Raw genomic sequence first — 17,371 nt, 5'->3', positions numbered from 1 at the left:
TGGTTCCTCTGGAAAGGCTCAGCGAGGTGTGTGTGGGCACATCTGGGGATCTCAGAGAGATCTGAAACAGGGGCAAAGCAAATTGACAGAAACCCTGAACAGCCTATTTGGGTATGAAGGGTGAGGAGATGGAGTCAGGAGACTGGGGTGGTGAGCCCAGACACCACGGCCATGACCCCGGGTGCCTGTCCCCAGCTCGGGGCCCTCCAGAGCAGCGTGGGGGAGCCTTGCGTGACTTCCCCCAGCTCTTATCTTCACCCCTGCAACTGTTCCTGGCGTGCTGGGCGGGGAAATGCGTGTCAGTGACTGTCACTAAGCCTTGCCACCTTCTCTTGGTACAGTTGCTGGTGAGAAGAGGGTGCCAGTGATGCCCGGATCGCCCGTGGAAGTGAAGATACAGTCCAGGTCCTCTCCTCCCAACATGCCACCGCTGCCCCCCGTCAACCCCGGCGGCCCCCGGCCCGTGTCCTTCACTCCGACTGCACGTAAGACCCCAGAGATGCTGCTTGTCCTGGGACCAGCTCTGGCCAGGAGGGAAGGCTCTGCTCATGAAACTCACTGGGGTGTCTCAGCCATCGGCCAGGGCATGGCAGACAGTGCTGCCTGCCTGTGAGGGAGGGGGCACCGGGGCTTTCCTGCAGTTCTGTAGTGCATGCAGGACATAAAACAGGGTGTGTAATCTCCCTTTTCCCCCTGCCTGCTCCTGCCTTGCTCCTGGTGCTGCCTTGAGTCTTTCTCTTTGCAGGTGCAGCCTTGATTTCCACCATAAACTCCTTTAAAAAATTGAATCTTTTATCAGGTCAGCTTCAAGCAAGCCAAGAGCTGGGCTTTACTCTTTATCTTTTGAAGGAGTTAATTCCCACTTTGCTGTATCTCACTTTGCAGGCACCATTCCTGCAGCTGAGATTAGAAAGTATTTCATTTTTTTAATTTCCCAGCCTTGAAAATTCCTTGCTGTCCATCCAGATTCTCTTTTCTCCATCTTCTCTTTATAATCTTTCCTATTAAGCCACAGTCAGTCCTGATCCTCCCCAGCTGTAGCGCAGCCTTGCACCCACTTCTAGCTGAGTGTTTCTCAGAGGTGACTCCATGGATGGAAAGGACCTTCAGCCTTTTCTCACAGCCTAAAAAGGGTCTTTTTTTCCTTCTTTAGCCAACATTTAAGCCATTTAATGTCTTTTTAAAAGCATTGTTCTGGAGCAAAGCTGCTTTACTTTGTTGGGCATGGAGTTATCTGACCCCCACACACGGCATGTACATATTTTCCATGCTCTCCTCACCCCTTTTCCCTGCACAGAGTGTTCCCTAGCTGGTTCTGTGTTGCTGTGCTGTCCATGAGGGTGTCTGGGCTATCTCAGAGTTCCATGCTGGCAGTGGGATTCAGAGATTTGCAGCCCAGCCTCCTGGAGGACACACTGTGATGTGCTGCGTGGTGCTGGCAGCAGCACTAATCACTGGGTTATCCCGCCAGACACATTGTCCCCATCTTTATGTGCTCAGGCGTTTTTAATGGCTCTCCTTTTGCTCAGGCAGAAAAAGACCATTAGCAAAGTGACAGAAATTAATTTTTCCAATGAGGATGCTTGGCACGCTGTTAAGGGCCAAGATGCCTGAATCTGCTGATTGCAGATGACTTAATTGCCTCTTTCCAGGATAGATGAGAGATGCGACCTGTGGTGAAGTTCATTCTTGCTTTTTCATTTCTCAGTTGCACCAGAGGGTCCTGGTCACTCAGTGGGAGTGTGACCTGCCCTGTCAGTGCCCATGGCTTGGGCAGGTGAGGTGGTGCAGCTGGAACAAAGCCATGCCTGCCCATGGATCACTAACACAGGGTTGGAGAAGCAGCAAACCCTTTGACTGTGTAGGACCTAAGGCAGCATTTAAGAGTAGCCTTAGCTGAGGACTTTCTTCTCAGGAATTTCATGATCCTGCTGTCCCCAAACCAGCAGTCCCACTGGTCTCAGTACACTGCCTCGCTGTGCTCTCCACCTGGAAGTGGAGGTGCCAGCCCATCTGTGTGGTGTGTGGTGGAGCAGGTCCTGGTGATGTGCAGGATCAGTAACTGCCAGCTGCCCTGCGGTGATGCCGTTGGCAGAGGCTCAGGAGGGGTGAGCCCAGGAAGGCAGAGCGCGGTCACGGGGCCGTGTCTAACGGCAGCCCCGGCCCCACGCCGCTTCCGTGGCATCCCCCTGTCTGCCAGCATCCCTCCTTGGCAGCCTCTCCCGAGGGTCCCCCCAGCCCCAGGGGTGTCTCACAGCCCCTCTTTCTCCTGAGGTATAAATAGAGCCCGTTGCTCTCCCCAGACTTTCATCTGAAAGAATAAGAGGAAGTGAAATAGGGAAGGGGGAAGGCACCTCAGCTGTGGCTGCCGGAGAGCACAGAGCTGCACAGCCTCTGCTGTTTGAGAGGAGCCTCTCTTGGCAGCTCCACCCTACTTATAACCCTTCCATAGTGAAATAAAGGCCTTTATGAGTAATTACCAGAAAGGCCTTGCCTTTCACACGGCTGTGGTGTACTCTGGAGCTGTACCTGTGGGTACATCCTGACATCCCTGTTGCTTTGCTGCTTTGGGAGTGTGAACAGATTTTCAGGTTGCTTTGTTCCATAACAAAAGGCATGAGCTCACATTGCCTTTGTACCTCCGTCCTCTCAGTGCTGGCCTTCACCTTCATCTCATCATCTGTCTGTGAGGTTTGTCACCCCTTGGTTAGCAGGAACCACCTTTGATGGTCTCTGTAGCCTTATCTTTCCTTGCATCTTAACTGACTCTGCTTAAGTTTCCCTCCTGTGCTCACCACCAAGGTCCAGGTGTGTGGAGCTTTTCCAGCCTCTGACTCTGGCATGCTCCAGAGTGGTTTAACTGTTCAAGTACCTCCTGTCTTCTCTGAAAACCCCCTCACTGGGTTCACCAGGATTTGGTATGATCCTCGTGAAGCTGCAGAAATTTTGGCATCTTTTCTCACAAGTTTCTGCTCCTCCAAGGAGCAGCTCTGCCAGGTGCTTTCAGGGCGTCTCTGAACACCATCACTTGAAATGGTTTTTATACCTTGTGACCCCTTGTCAGCACTTAAATCCATAAGGGATTCAGGGCTGGGTTTTTAAGGACAAACCCAGTGGATCAGCTGTGACTGTTTCCAATGATGTGCTTTTCACTCTGAAATTCTGGGTTTACACCGAGCTGGGGCCCCTGTGCACAGCTGCTCATCAGACAGGGCTCAGCATTGCACAACCACAGCATGGGGATGTCAACAATTTATCCTAATCCCTTGCCGAGTTCCCGAACTTCCAGCCCTTCAGTCGGTTTCGACATGCTCACCACTTACAGGAGGCAAAATTGCAGATGGGACCAGGTTGGAAAAAACAACTGTGTTTGCAAAGCTCCCTGTAAATCCCCAAGGAGGGGCAGGGTCTGTCAGCCCTCCTCGGGCGAGGTGGAGCCACCTGAGCTGCCCCTCAGCAGCAGCAGCAGCAGCAGTCTCCAGGCTGGAGGATGGATCCCCTTAAGCAGCAGAGCACAGGGATGTGCCCATCTGGTGCTCAGCATCGCTTCTGTCTCCCCTTTGCAGTGCCCAACGGAATAAACCATTCCCCGCCGACACTGAACGGGGCCCCGTCCCCACCCCAGAGGTTCAGCAACGGCCCTTCCTCATCCTCCTCCTCCTCACTGACCAACCAGCAGCTCCCAGCCACGTGTGGAGCCCGGCAGCTCAGCAAGCTGAAGCGTTTCCTCACCACCCTGCAGCAGTTTGGGAATGACATTTCACCGGAGATCGGGGAGAAGGTCCGGACCCTCGTCCTGGCGCTCGTGGTAAGTCCTGCTCCATCCCGGCTTTTCCCAGGTCCTGGCACACAATGTTGTCTGTTCACATCATTGCTGAACAAGACTCTAGGGTTTGTGTTTCCTGAGAAACACAATGACTTCTTTTTCTTGCCTTTGCTGTGTTTCAAAAAGCTGTTGGTCCAGTGGCTTAGGCATGAGCTTGTGTGCAGCTAAACTTAAGGAAACCTGGAAGGAATTGGACAAAGATTTTCTGTAAATCGTGGAATCACAGAATGGTTTGATTTGGGACCTTAAAGATCATCCCATTCTCTGCCATGAGAATACCCTTCAAACCCAAATGAACAGGTCTTGGTGAAGAATTGTATCCAGTGCTTGCATTTATATGGATTAACTGGGAGAAATGCTGCATTAGACATGATACTCCACACACCTTGCAAAGGCATGGAGTGACAGGATAAGAGGGAATGGCTTTAAAATGAAAAAGAGGTGGTTTGGATTGCATATGAGGAAGAAATCCTTTCCTGTGAGGGTGGGGAGGCCCAGAGTGCCCAGAGAAGCCCCTGGATCCCTGGATGTCTCCAAGGCAAGGTTGGACAGGGCCTGGGATAGTGGGAGGTGTCCCTGCCCACAGCAGGGGAGGAATGAAATGAGCTTTAAGGTCCTTTCTAACCCAAGCCATTCTGTGACCTTGGACTGAGGCCCTGGAGCCCTGGGCAGCTGTGGTCCCGTGGGGCTCCTGCAATGCTCTCTGCTTCTTGGCACATTTTCTTTTGAGGCTCAGCAGGCACTGAAGGGAGCTAGACTGCAGCAGCCCAGAGCATTTCTCCTTCCAAGGTTGGCAGCAAACCTGAGTCTGTCCATGTCCTCAGGGTCACTCTCAGGCTTAAGCACTGATGTAAAATGCTGCTGCTGCACTTACATAGCATATTTAATTCCATGGATATAGGGTAGTATCTTAACCCATCCTTCTGGGGAGGGAAGGAGAAGCTGTCCAGGTCCCTTTGGCTGTTGTTCTCACCCCAGACCATGCTTATTGCTATAGGGGTGAGTTTTGTATGTGCAGATTATCAAATGTTGCTGTCCCAGGGATTCCCCAGCCTGAGCAGCCCTGGGGGAGGCAGGGCTGGACCAGGGGAGGACCACAGTGAACAGAAGGCTGATGAGACTCTGTGGATAGGTTAGATGAGGAGAACTGAAAGGGAGGAAGGGGAGGATGGTGTGCAGTTCTGAGCAGCTGGGATTGAGGTCTGACTCTCCACAGTCTGCCCCAGCATGCAGCAGATGCCAGCTGGGTCCTGCTGCCCTGGAGCCAGCCTCTGCCTCCACCCTGGAGCTGGGAGGGTGCTGAGCCAGGCAGTTCCCACCCCTCTCCTAGTGCAGCTTTCCTGCTCTGCTGGCCTCAGCCTTGCTGGCTGCACCCAGCAGGATCCAATGCAAACACTGTCAGTCCTGGAGCGGCAGATGCTGTCTCCCTCCCAGTTCTGTTCATTTGGAGCCATTTCCCACATGTCTAAAAATAAGAACAAATTGCCATTTCATTTCTTAATTTCTTTTCTCAGAACTCAACGGTGACAATCGAGGAATTTCACTGCAAGCTGCAAGAGGCGACCAACTTCCCCCTCCGGCCGTTCGTGATCCCCTTCCTGAAGGTGACAGGGAGCTGCTGGGGCTTGCTGACACTCTTTGTGCCTCCTGGCAGTGTGACATTGCTGGGAAAGCTCTCCTAGCAGGCACCACAGCAATTCTGCTGGAGTCCAAGACAGACTGCACAGAGCGTAGCGCTGGCCGTGTGGGACTGGCTGACGTTGTGCCGTGTGCCACATATGTCTGCTTGTGTGCTGGAGATAAAGGAGGCAAACCAAGCTCCATGTGGCAGCTTCTGAGCCTATAATCTTATTTGCAAATGTTCAGATCTAGAATGTTTGAAGTGCTGGCACACAGAGTCTGTCTGGAATGGTTAAATCACAGAATCACAGAAGGGTTTGGGTTGGAAGGGACCTTAAAGCCCATCTCATTCCAGCCCCCTGCCGTGGGCAGGGACACCTTCCACTAGACCAGGTTGCTCCAAGCCCTGCCCAAGCCAGCCTTGAGCACTTCCAGGAATGGGGATTCCACAACATCTCTGCTGGGTAACTAGATGCTGGAAGCACACAGTGCTTCCTGTAACACTTGGATTTTGGGTCCACCAACATCTGGCTCCTGGGAAAATACAGGTAAATCTGATAGTGCAGACACCAGGAGCTGGATCCTGAGTGGGGGGTCATGGGCCACAGGTGTTACTGCTCTGAGATATTAATGAAGACCAAAGCTTTTGGAACAGCTGGAAAGCCCTGCCCTGCTGTAATCCAGCCCTGTGCTTGTTTTCCAGGCCAACCTCCCTCTGCTGCAGCGGGAGCTGCTGCACTGTGCCCGTGCTGCCAAGCAAACGCCCTCCCAGTACCTGGCACAGCACGAGCACATCCTGCTCAACACCAACACCACATCTCCTGCTGACTCCTCCGAGCTGCTCATCGAGGTCAATGGCAATGGCAAGAGGCACAGTCCAGACAGGTGAAAAACAGCTTTTGTCACTCTGCTCAGTTGTTGAAGTCGTCCCGTTTGTTTTATCTTTGCTGCTGACAAAGCTTTAAGCAGCATGCAGGATCTTATCGCTCCCAACAACTATTCAGGCTATTCTAAGACTCCAATGACTGCTCCTACTGCACTGTGAATTCAGGCTGGGTTCCTCTTTCAGGCAGGCTCTGTCCCAGAGGGACTTTAGGGTAGCACTGTAAAGCCCTGAGCCAGAGAGCTGAGCAGTTTCCCACCCCCAAGGCAATGAACGGAGGCATTGGCAGGGCTGGGAAGGATGCGCTTCATTTTCACCACGTTTTATTCCAAGATAAAAGTTGTTATGCAATTATGTGGAGCATGCCTCAAATTTATAAAAACTGTGAAATTTTAATTTGGTCATGCTCAGAGAGATGAATCACAGCACTCAGGCATCCTGAACCCTTTTCTTTGACGGGGTCACTTTGTGCATCGCCTCGCAAAACGAGCGCATTTGTTTGAGCTCTCTGCATTTACCCCGTGGTAAAACCATTGCTGCCCAAACCCTGCTGATTCTAAATCTGCATCTTTCTGAGTACATTTATGGGATGCTAAGGAATGCCTGTCTCTGCTGGTGTGATTGCAGGAGGGAAGACAGCAGCTTTGAGAGGGAGTCGCTGCCAACAGAGCCTCCAGCCAAGAGGGTTTGCACCATCAGCCCCGCGCCCCGGCACAGCCCTGCCCTCACCATCCCCCTGATGAACCCCAGCGGGCAGTTCCACCCCACCCCACCACCCCTCCAGCACTACACCTTGGAAGATATTGCCACCTCCCACCTCTACAGGGACCCCAGCAAGATGTTGGAGCACAGAGAGATCCGGGACAGGCACGGCGGGCTTGGTGAGAGCCTGGAGGGCTCCTTGTTGAGCTTTGGTGTTGGTCTGTGCTTGGCCACTTGTACCCAAAGATGTGTGATGTTGGGCATGTCCTCACAGCTGAGTCTTTGCAGGGAGTTCAGAGGAAGCAGCTCCCCATGGGGAGTTAAAAATAGGAAGATTGGGAGTCTGTGTTTCCCTTTGTGAAGGCTGGAGTCACTGAGGGGTAGGGAGGAAGGACTTGGTGTGTGAGTTGAGTGTAGCCAACCCAGCAGGTAGGAAGAGAGGTCAGGAAAATAGAAATTAACTTTTCCAAGATCTCCAAAGCAGGAGAGCAGAGATTGACCCCCTGCCCTGTTTCTCCAAGGGATGTGTGGGAGGTGCATGATGTGTTTCCAACACAACAGCCTGAATCACAGACTCTGAGCTGCTGTGGGTTTATAACAGGAGAACCAGCTCCACAAGCAGGTCAGAGCTGGAGCCACAAGTGGATTGTAGCACTTCCCAGACAGTGAAGCAGACAGGGATAAAAAAGCACCAGTGTGGAATCACCCCTGTAGAGCTGCCACCTGGAGATGTCTTTTAAAATCCCAGCTGTGTGGAGCTGGAAATAGAACTCTTTATTCTTGCTTTGGGGCCACTTCTCTTTCTGCTGGTCCATCTGATCCCTCTGTGGCTTGTTGCAGGATTGAATGGAGGCTACCAGGACGAGCTGGTGGATCACCGCCTGACAGAGAGGGAGTGGGCGGATGAATGGAAGCATCTCGATCACGTAAGGAACGGCAGGGGCTGTGGGAAGCAGCCACCCAGTGTTCCACCTGCTCCAGTTGGTGATTTCCTTGTTGATACCATATCCAGGCTCTCCTGGTGGAGGAACAAGCCACCACAAGCAGGTGGATGGTGGGGAAGGCTGAGAGGAGGTGTAGCACTTTGCTGACAGGTTTTCTCTGCCCATGGTCAGATGAAGTGTCATCACACAAATCGGTGTGGATGAAGTGTCTGGAGCTGGGGAGCTTCTCCTGCAGAGCATGGCCAAGTGCTGCCATGGCTGGCTGAGCAGCCAAACCCAGCCTTATCCTCACTGGGATCTTTTCTGCCCCAGAACTGGCCAGCAGAAGTGCACAGATGTGCTAAGTGCAGTCAGGATACAGACTTACAAAATGAACTGTATTTTAAGATGTTTTTCCCCTGGGGTGCCAGCCTGTTACGGACCAAAAATTGCACCAACAGCAAGACCTGGTGCTTCTGGCAGATTTTATGCTGAGCTTTTTCCTTCTGAGCAAGGCAGCTCCTCAAGGCACTTCGCTGCTCTTTCCCTCAAAGAGATGGGATTAAAATTCAGCTTTGATCATAAATGCAGAGAGACCTCATGGTCTAAAGCTAATGGGTTTTTTGGAGGGGATGGGGTTGGGGTGGAGCAGAGGCCCCGTAGCTGAATATTTGGAGTGAGGCTGTGACTGTGGAGCGCTGGCCCCAGGATCATAACCACCCCTAATCCCATAGGAAAGGGGTGGGGTTTTCCTCTCCACTTTTAGGGGATGGCCTGGAGGTGCTGAGTTACCTGGTGCTGTATCCTTGGGCACCATCCCAAACTTGGGAAACCACCTCTCCCCTGCCTGGCACGATGACCCAGAACCCTTCCCTCCGGCAGGCCCTGAACTGCATCATGGAGATGGTGGAGAAGACGCGGCGCTCCATGGCGGTGCTGCGGCGCTGCCAGGAGGCCGACAGGGAGGAACTCAACTACTGGAAGCGGCGCTGCTCCGAGACGGCCGAGGCGCGCAAGGCGGGCACCGAGCTGCTGAGCCGCCAGCACAGCCCCGCCAGCGCCGACTCCGCGGGCAGCGGTGAGCAGGGGCCGGGTCATTGCTTGTGCCACTCCGGGGTCAGTTCGGTTAAGCACCTCTGAGGTGGTTTTTTCTCAAGGGTTTGGAGAGAGGCAACACAGCAAAGCGATTTTTGTCAATGCCTAAAGGCATCTTTGCTCGTGCTGGGAGAGCCTCTCCTTTGTCAGCTTTGCCAAAGTTGGTCCTGATAAACCAGGGGTAAAAAGGCAGGGGAGAGGTGTTAGTCTCCACCACTCTCCCCCTTCCAGTCCCTCTAGCCTGAAGGATTTTAAATGTCAAGGTCTATTTATTCTAAAAATACCAAGGGCTTTTGTGAGTGTAATGGCTACCTGTGTTACTAATTCTGTTTTTGTATCATGAGTCAACTTTATCCAAGCTGACTAGTTTCCCACTCCAGTATGCAGGGGTTTGACCCCATACAAAAACAAGTCTAAAATGTTGATATATTTCAATGCAATTCTGATTTCCATCCAAAAAAACTCACTACAAATCAAGTTCTGGGGGAAAAAACCCTCTGATTATTCAGTAATAAAAGTGGATTTCTTCCAGCAAGAATAAATGTCAATTTGATACATATTCTACTTGTTTGTATACAAAATATAAAGTGAATCCTCCTGCAAGGAATCCAAGTGCCCCTGGCTCCAGTTGTCACACAGCCTGAGGAGCAATGGGTGTGTGTGACAGCCTGGGGGGCACAGCCAGCTTTTAGCCCTTCTATATTTAAAGGTATCATGACTAATACACTTCCAGCCCCATATTGTTAAAGGTGATATAATTAAAATTTTTTATTTAAATTTGGAACACTGCTGCTTTCTCTCCTTGTGGGACCTAAGAATAATTTTCAAGCTCTGTTCTCTTGTGAGAAGGTGCAGTTAAGCATCAAGCAGCATCTCCAGGTGTCTTGGAGGAGAGTTTGTGCAGCAGCTCAAGCCTTTGAATTGCCCTGGGATTGGGAAGTGCTGTGCTTAGTGTAAACTGCTGGTCTACAGATTGATGCTCACAGCCTCTGGACAGTGCAGAAGTTGGATAACATTCATTTATAAGCATTGCCTGTTGTTTTAGAGTACCAGGAGATAGGTTATACGGCATCATAAATTATGCAAGGTGCTAATTAAGTGTTGTAATTTATCATCTGAGTGTTTGAGGAGTGGCTTTAACCATAGAAATCCTTCCCTGCCCCATGATGTCCTGAGGTATCACTGGGCACATGAGCTGGGATGAGGCTTTGCCAACCTTTCCTGTGTCCTTTACTCCAGCAGATTCCCTGCGGGAGTTCAGCAGCAGGTCGGGAACGGGCTACGTCACGGAGGAGATTTGGAAAAAAGCCGGTGAGTGTTTGCGGTGCCCCCGGCCAGGGATCCCGCTCGGGGTAAACACGGGTGCTGCGGATTTGCTGTGCAGAAACAGGAGCACAGCTGCAGGAATGTGCACATCTGGCTGCCAGCATCCCCACCCTGGCTTTTCCAAAGGCCTCTGCTCCTCTGGGGTGCTACAGGGAGTCCGTGGGACTGAGCCTGGGCTCGTCGCTCCCGGGAGCAGTCGGGGTGCTGGTGCTGGGAGCACGCTGCTGGAACTGTGCTTCTCTGGGAGGCTCCCCTCATTCCCTGGGTGGGTGGGTGAGGCTGCTCTTTCCTTCCAGAAGAAGCTGTGAACGAGGTGAAGCGGCAGGCCATGTCGGAGGTGCAGAAGGCGGTGGCCGAGGCGGAGCAGAAGGCGTTCGAGATGATCGCGTCGGAGCGCGCGCGCATGGAGCAGACCATCGCCGACGCCAAGCGCCAGGCCACCGAGGACGCCTTCCTCGTCATCAATGAGCAGGAGGAGTCCACAGAGGTGAGGTGCCAGGGGACAGCCTGGGAAGGGCTTTCCAAGGCTCCAGGTCAAGCAGGTCCCCCACCTCTTTTTGCAGAATCATAAATCACACAATGGGTTGGGTTGGAAGAGACCTCAAAGATCATCTCATTCCAAGCCCCTGCCGTGGGCAGGGACACCTTCCACTAGACCAGGCTGCTCCAAACTCCATCCAGTCTTTAACACCTTTTCCTTTTAGAAGTCTCTCTCCAATCAATAATTAAGGCAATGCACCAATATCAACAAAAATCCTTTTTAGTTTTTTCTGGCAGGGAATCAGCCTGAAAAATGTCTGTGGGCACGTGTGTGTGCAAACACTGGGCACCCTGAGCTGGACTCTGTGATGAGCAGGGATTTTGTGGGGTTGAAAGAGGTGTAGAAGCAAAGAGAAAACGATGCTGGTTCATGCAGCAGTTTAGCTCAGAAATTATGGTGGGATACTTGATATTTGCAGAAAAGAAATTGCTGTTTGTGGGATTGAAAACAGGGCAGGGCAGAAGCTGGGCTGCAGGAAAAGCTCTTGTACATTCCTGGTGGTCTGTACCACACTTGCATGTGGCAAAAGAAGGGATGGCTCTTGGTTTGTCATAGCCAGTGACATGTGCTGAATGGGTGCCTCAGACAATCTCTCTACTCTTCACTTACCCTCCCTGTTGCTTAACAGGAAGTTCACTTGGTAGAGCTTTTGAGATTTGGGGCAAAGGGAATCACATGGCTCATTCCTGAACTACCACATCCCATCCATGTGGGCTTTGCTCCATATTTTAATTTCTCTACTCATGTAAGAGCAGAGGGCTTGTGTCTGCTGAGCAGAAATCTGATGGGACCGTGCTGTTCATATCTGTTGGGATGTGGGGGCAGCAGGTCCATCCCCTCCTCCTGGTGGGTTTCAACTCAGCTGGGGCTCAGGAATGTGGCCAGAACCATGGAATTGTCAGGTGTCATTCCAGAGAGTTATGTCCATACTGCAATTCCCAGTGAGATTGCTGAGGGTTGAACACACCAGTCTCATGATGGGAGTGGGTGGAACTGCTCAGGAAGCCATGGAAGGAATGAGGCAAGCAGTGATTTCTCCATAGGGGAATAGCAGAGGAGTGTCCTTCTCCTCCAGCTGTGTTGAGGAGCAGCCTGGGACCTCAGGAGCTGCTGAGCACCCCTGTGCAAGCCCTAGAGCCCTTGTCTAAAAGCTGTCCCATCTTCTGGCACATCTTGTGACCTCTGCAACGCAGTTGAAAAACACTTCAAGTGTAAAGTGTGAAGCAGTGACAGAGTTTTCAAAAAACTACCACAGCCTTTGGTTAGGGGCTTTTTGGCCACAAGTCCTGCTTCTCCTGGAAGGTGGAAGACCCCTGGGGCCACGCAGGCTCTGGAGCAGCTCACTCCTAAGTGAACTGCTCAGGTGCTTCACTGCCAGCCCATAAATCATCACTGTGAGCTGGTGGTTCCAGTGCTGAGCCTGGCAGTGGGAACCTCACAGCCCTTCCCAGCACCAGGGCTGCCTGGTACAGCCCAGCCTCCCCCCACAGCCGCTCCCACAGCTCTTGCATGGCGCAGCCGTGTCCCCACAAAGGCCGGCTCTGACAGCGGCTGCGTTCCCACAGCTGAGCTCGCCCTCCCCAGGGTGTGTTTGCTACACCCTGCTCCAGCTGCAGGGAAGCTGCTCCGCCGTTCCTCCCCTCCCCAGAGCAGCTGCAGCCGCCGCTCCGGCGCTGGCCCCTTGCCCCCGCTCCCAGGGAAGCAGTGGCACGCCGGGAGCCACCAGCTGACACCTCTCCCTGCGGCCAGAGGGGCTTTGCTCCGCTTCCAGATTGAAGCTTGGGCTCTGGCAGTGCTTCCACCTGGCTGGGAGGCTTTCAAATGAGCATTTGCTTTTCCAAATTGGCCTGCTCCAGCCTCTTGTGCAGCGAGGCAGGGTGCGGAGCAAATGGTGCCTGTGCAGCGCGCCGTGATCCCTGTGGAGAGCGCTTGGCTGGGAGCGAGACCAAAATAGAGCTGCTTAAAACAGGAAATAAAAAGGCCCAATAGCAGCATCTGCAGAGTGTTTTTCAGTCCGTGCCTGCTGTTTCCTCTCTGCATTCGGGTGGGTCGAGGGGAGAGGATGTGCCTGGAGCAGTGACAGAGGCTGTGGGCAAAGAGCAGTGGGGGTTAGAGCGGTTGGCAAAGAGCTGGGAAATAGCAGGAATTAATGGATTGCTCATTTTGATATTCCCAAATCTGGGCCAGAGGGGATGAACAGTCCCTTCCAGTGCTGAGTCAGCACCATCCTGCAGCTCTCAGGGAAGCTAAACCTTTTTAAAGCACGGTGTCTTTGGTCTTGCAGAGCTGCTGGAACTGCGGCCGCAAGGCCAGCGAGACGTGCAGCGGCTGCAACATCGCCCGGTACTGCGGCTCCTTCTGCCAGCACAAGGACTGGGAGAGGCACCACCGCATCTGTGGGCAAGGCCTGCACGGGCAGAGCAAGCCCCTGGCCCTGCCCACGGGCCGGGTGGCAGCGGCCACCAAGAGCCTCGATGGCATCCCCAGCCCGGCCCTCGAGAAGACCTCGGCCACCACCTCGCGCTCCTCCACGCCGGCATCCGTGACAGCCATAGACTCGAACGGACTCTAGGAGGGAGGCTTTGCTTCGCTCTGGATGAGATCTCTGGGATTTTTTAAGCTGAAAACCTCCCTGCAGCAACTGTTACCACTTGACATTATTTGACACATGGCGCCGCCTCCTCCGAGCGCAGACGCTCCGCCTTTGCCCTCTCATCCTGCCTTTTCCTTTGTGGTTCCTGACCTGGGGTGAGCCTCGCCTGCAGCGCCTCTCTGCTCCTCTCAGGGGGACACCAGAGCAGAGTCAGGACCTGGAGGACACTGGGCACCCACTCGGGGGACCTGGACTGGGGGGAGAGCGCTGGCACACGCCGGAGATGCTGAGAGTGTGGTGCCCAAGCGGGGAGCCCTGTCCTTGTGGCATGCTCAGGCTCGCTTCCCGAGGTGTCAGAGCCACCACTGCCTCCTTCCACCACTTTTCCTCCATCATATCCGGTGTTTTTTCCCTACTCCCAGCCTCAGGTGGCTGTACAGGCCGGCTGTTGTTGTGAACAGACCAGAGCCAATTTCCCAGTGGGAGCATCTCATCCTCTGTGCAATGGCAAAAGCTGAGCCCACTTCTCCTCCTCCAGGCTGGCAGCTGAGGGTTGCAGAGAGGGAGGAGAGGATTTGTCTGCTCTAAAACAAGTGGCAGTGGCAGGGGGGTACTGCTGAATGGCCTGGATTTCAGCCTGGCCTGTGGTGAGACAGACAGTTGGGTGTTTGCTTGTGCTGGGGGAACACGTGCAGAGCACATCTGGGCTTGGGTGCAGGTGCCCTTTCCACCTGGGGGCCGTTGTTTTGGTTTTTCACTGCCTGGAAGCTGCTGGTTTGTGAGTTCCTGCTGTTGTTTTTGAGCCCAGGGATCCTCACTGGTGCGAGGGGTTGTTCACAGCCTGTGCTCTCCACACACTTCAGCCACATTGGTAAAAGAAAGGCAGGACTTGGTGTCGATTCTTACCCCCAACTCCAGGGGTTCCTGCAGTGCTGCATCCAGACATGCCCAGGGATGTGCATCCACCTTCAGAGATTGTCCCAGAAACAGGACCAGAGTGAGGTCCCCTGGGGCTGGGGGACAGCCTGGGGAGATCTGTCCAGCAGAGTCCCTGCTGTGGTGTGGAAGGAGGCCTTGGAGGGCCTTGGGGGAGTGCAGGTGACAGCACAGCCCTGCAACAGGGCTGGCCCAGCAGGGTCCCAGAGGGGGGCACGTGCCCTCCAGGAACTGCTCCCCACTCCCTCAGCCTCACTCAGGGGCTCTGGAAATCCATCTCTTCAGCAGAGCTGTGCTTCCCTGACTGAGTGTGTGCCACTGCTGGGCTGGAGCCCAATCAGGCGAGTAATTCCCAAATTATTTCTGATCACTTTTTCAATTGGAGGTGAATAATGGAGCTGTAATGAGTCATCACAGCAGCGAGCGGGGCACCTGCTGCTCCAGGCCTGGTCCCTCGGGAAAGCTCCTTGGGAAGCTGCTGTTGTGGGATAGAGCTGGTGATTCCCTGGCTGCAGGGTCTCATTAAAAAGCCACGAGGTCTCCTGGTGTTGAAGACAGCTCCAGTGGCCCTGGGATGTCTCCCCTGTGTCACCAGGAGTTGGTGCTGGAGCCCAGCCCTGGCACTGAGCTCGCAGAGGGGTGGCACAGGAGCCACCCTGCCCTGCAGGAGCCCATCAGGGTGTTCAGGGCACTCAGGGGGCATTTCCTGCCCTAAGGGCACAGGGACACATTTGGAGCCTCAGGTGGTTGTGATGTCCCCTCCTCACCTGCAGCCTCAAGCTGTGGTGGCAGTGCCAGGGTGGGGTGGGAAGAGCAGGGCTGGAAGGAATTGCTTGTAAATAGATTGTCTTCCATAATTCTCATGCAACGTTGATGGCCGTGTATTAAAATTAACCCCAGTGTAAATGAATGAAATACTAACAGTCATGATTAGAATGATTGCTTCTTTCTTTTTTTGTTGTTTTTTTTAAAGATGGAATGATAAATGTGAACTTGGGGCGTGGGAAGACATTGGGTTGAGGTTTATTTTTTTTTTTTTGACATTTAATTCTGTAATAGAAATTTGTTACTTCATTCCTGTGCATAACTTATTTAATGTCCTGTATAAAGGAACCCAAACTGTTACAGATGTATTTAGTTTGTTCTACTCAAAAGTAGTCAATAAAAAGACTATATTCATCCTCCAGCTCCCCCTTCTCTCTGGGAAGGGGCAGAGGTTTTCAGCAGTGTTCAGGCAGCTCTTGGGGGTTTTTGGGGAATGCTGCCACACCTTGGCATTGGCCAGGGGACTTTGAGGGACAAAATTTGCCTTCCCTGTGGTGGTGATGCTGTGGGCAAAGCCTGGGAGCAAGTGCAGGCAGAGCTGGAGTTCAGCCCTATCCTCAGTGATTTCTTTGAGTTTATAGTTCAGTGTGTTGTTTTCTGAGCCTTTTTTAAATGATCTTTTTTGTTTTATGTGAGCACAGAGCAGCCTGCAGGTGCTGCCACTGCCAGCCCTGTGCCCCCCAGGGATGCCCCCTGCCCACCCCCTGGCTAAATCTGAGGATTTTGGTCTCCAGGCTGCTGCAAACATTAATCCAGTGATGGAAAAACACAAAGCTGAGGGGTAAACCCCACACAGGGCTGGGGAGGCAGCTCAGGAATCCCAAAGCAGTGCCTTCTGCAGCTCTGCCTCTGTGTGTGCCCCTCTCCAACCCACTCTGGCTGTGCCCTGGCACTGCTCATCCCTTGCTCTGGCCCGTGGTGCTGCTGCAGCTCCAGCACTTCCCTGGATCCCTTGTTTGTCACTCCCAGGGGCAGGAACGTGGCCCTGATCACAGAAATCCTGGCTTTGGCCAGGGAAAGCAGCAGGTACTGATTATCAGGTAAAGAACTGGGTGTTTGGAGGATGGCTCCCCACAGGAACAGGGACACCCCATCCCTGGGAGGGCCATTTGTGGTTTGGGTGCTGAGCCTGCCCTGGGCTGGGGTCTGTGCCCAGCAGCTGCTGTTCCTCCAAGCAGGAGCTTCCCTGATCCCATCTCTGCAGGCTGCTCCTGGCATCAGCCAGGTCCCTCCCTGCCACCCCAAAGCCAGCAAAACAAGCACCCTAAAACCCAGTGACCCTCCCAGGGGTGACACCGGGTCAGCCCCACCCAGCACAGTGGGTATGAGGGGTCCCAGGATGGAGCTGCACCCACTGCCCACCCCTTCAGGCACAGATTTTACTGGCTGCATCCAGGGGCTGGGGGAGAAACACTCAAAGAAAGGTTTGTGGTGGAGCAGCACCCACAGGGAGTGGAAGAAGAGGTTGGGGGTGGTACCAGGTCCCGGGTGAGTGAGGATGGGGGTCACACTGGTGCTGGGGGCAGGCAGGGGCACAGGGATGATGTTTCCCATGCCAGGAGGGTGGCTGGTGTCCCTCCTGGGCCCTCCCACTCCCTCCACACCGGCTGTGACAATGCAATTTTCCCTCCCTCAGCACAGGATCCACCAAGAAAAGCCCCAGTGCCACCCCTGGAGCAGGTGGGATCTGCTCCAGCCTTCCCCCCTCATTTAGTGCCCCCTGACCCCTCCCCAGCTCCAGCTTCTGGTGGCACTGCCAGGTGCCAGCGCTGGTTTATGGGAGCTGAGGAAGCAGCAGGGACTGGAGCCCCTCTGGCCTCCCCTGGCAGTGGGATGTGCTGGGGACAGCTTCAGCCACGGGCACAGCTGCTGGGGCACAAAGCCAGTCCCAAAGCCACAGCACGTGCTGCCAGCGTGGCAGGCCAGGATCAGCTGCAGCTTGCCAGAATCCCTTCATGAAATATTTTTTTCCCTACAAAATGCTCTTCACAATCCATATCAGACCACCTGGCTGCCCGGGCAGGATGTCACATCTGGCCAGGGCCGTGTCCCCTGCCCATCCCAGCCCCTGGGCAGCCTCAGAGCCAGGAGGAAGAGGAGC

At 53.8% G+C, this 17,371-nt stretch overlaps 2 protein-coding genes across 8 annotated transcripts in view; both read left to right on the top strand.

The window, feature by feature from the left end:
• CBFA2T2 (CBFA2/RUNX1 partner transcriptional co-repressor 2) overlaps positions 1-15,631 on the top strand; it is a 57,219-nt gene extending 41,588 nt beyond the window's left edge. For 3 of the 7 annotated variants that reach the window (XM_015647270.3, XM_015647275.2, XM_015647274.2), the window contains exons 2-11: positions 342-485; positions 3,567-3,808; positions 5,341-5,430; positions 6,150-6,331; positions 6,957-7,210; positions 7,872-7,957; positions 8,837-9,032; positions 10,289-10,360; positions 10,672-10,862; positions 13,201-15,631. In XM_015647270.3, the coding sequence (XP_015502756.1) occupies positions 342-485; positions 3,567-3,808; positions 5,341-5,430; positions 6,150-6,331; positions 6,957-7,210; positions 7,872-7,957; positions 8,837-9,032; positions 10,289-10,360; positions 10,672-10,862; positions 13,201-13,488 (1,745 nt within the window). In that variant the 3' untranslated portion in view covers positions 13,489-15,631. Of the gene's footprint in view, positions 1-341; positions 486-509; positions 672-3,566; positions 3,809-5,340; positions 5,431-6,149; positions 6,332-6,956; positions 7,211-7,871; positions 7,958-8,836; positions 9,033-10,288; positions 10,361-10,671; positions 10,863-13,200 lie in introns of those variants that run through there. The other 4 variants (XM_015647273.3, XM_015647271.3, XM_015647272.3 and 1 more) reach the window with 4 other exon arrangements.
• Positions 1-17,371, top strand: part of LOC107213168 (perilipin-3-like) — a 663,366-nt gene that overhangs the window by 497,470 nt on the left and 148,525 nt on the right. The gene's annotated exons all lie outside the window — the stretch shown is intronic.

Source organism: Parus major, chromosome 20 (genome assembly GCF_001522545.3).
Source record: "Parus major isolate Abel chromosome 20, Parus_major1.1, whole genome shotgun sequence".
Lineage (NCBI taxonomy): Eukaryota > Metazoa > Chordata > Aves > Passeriformes > Paridae > Parus > Parus major.
The sequence above is the reverse complement of the archived record's forward strand: the minus strand, read 5'-3'. Positions and strand labels throughout refer to the sequence as shown.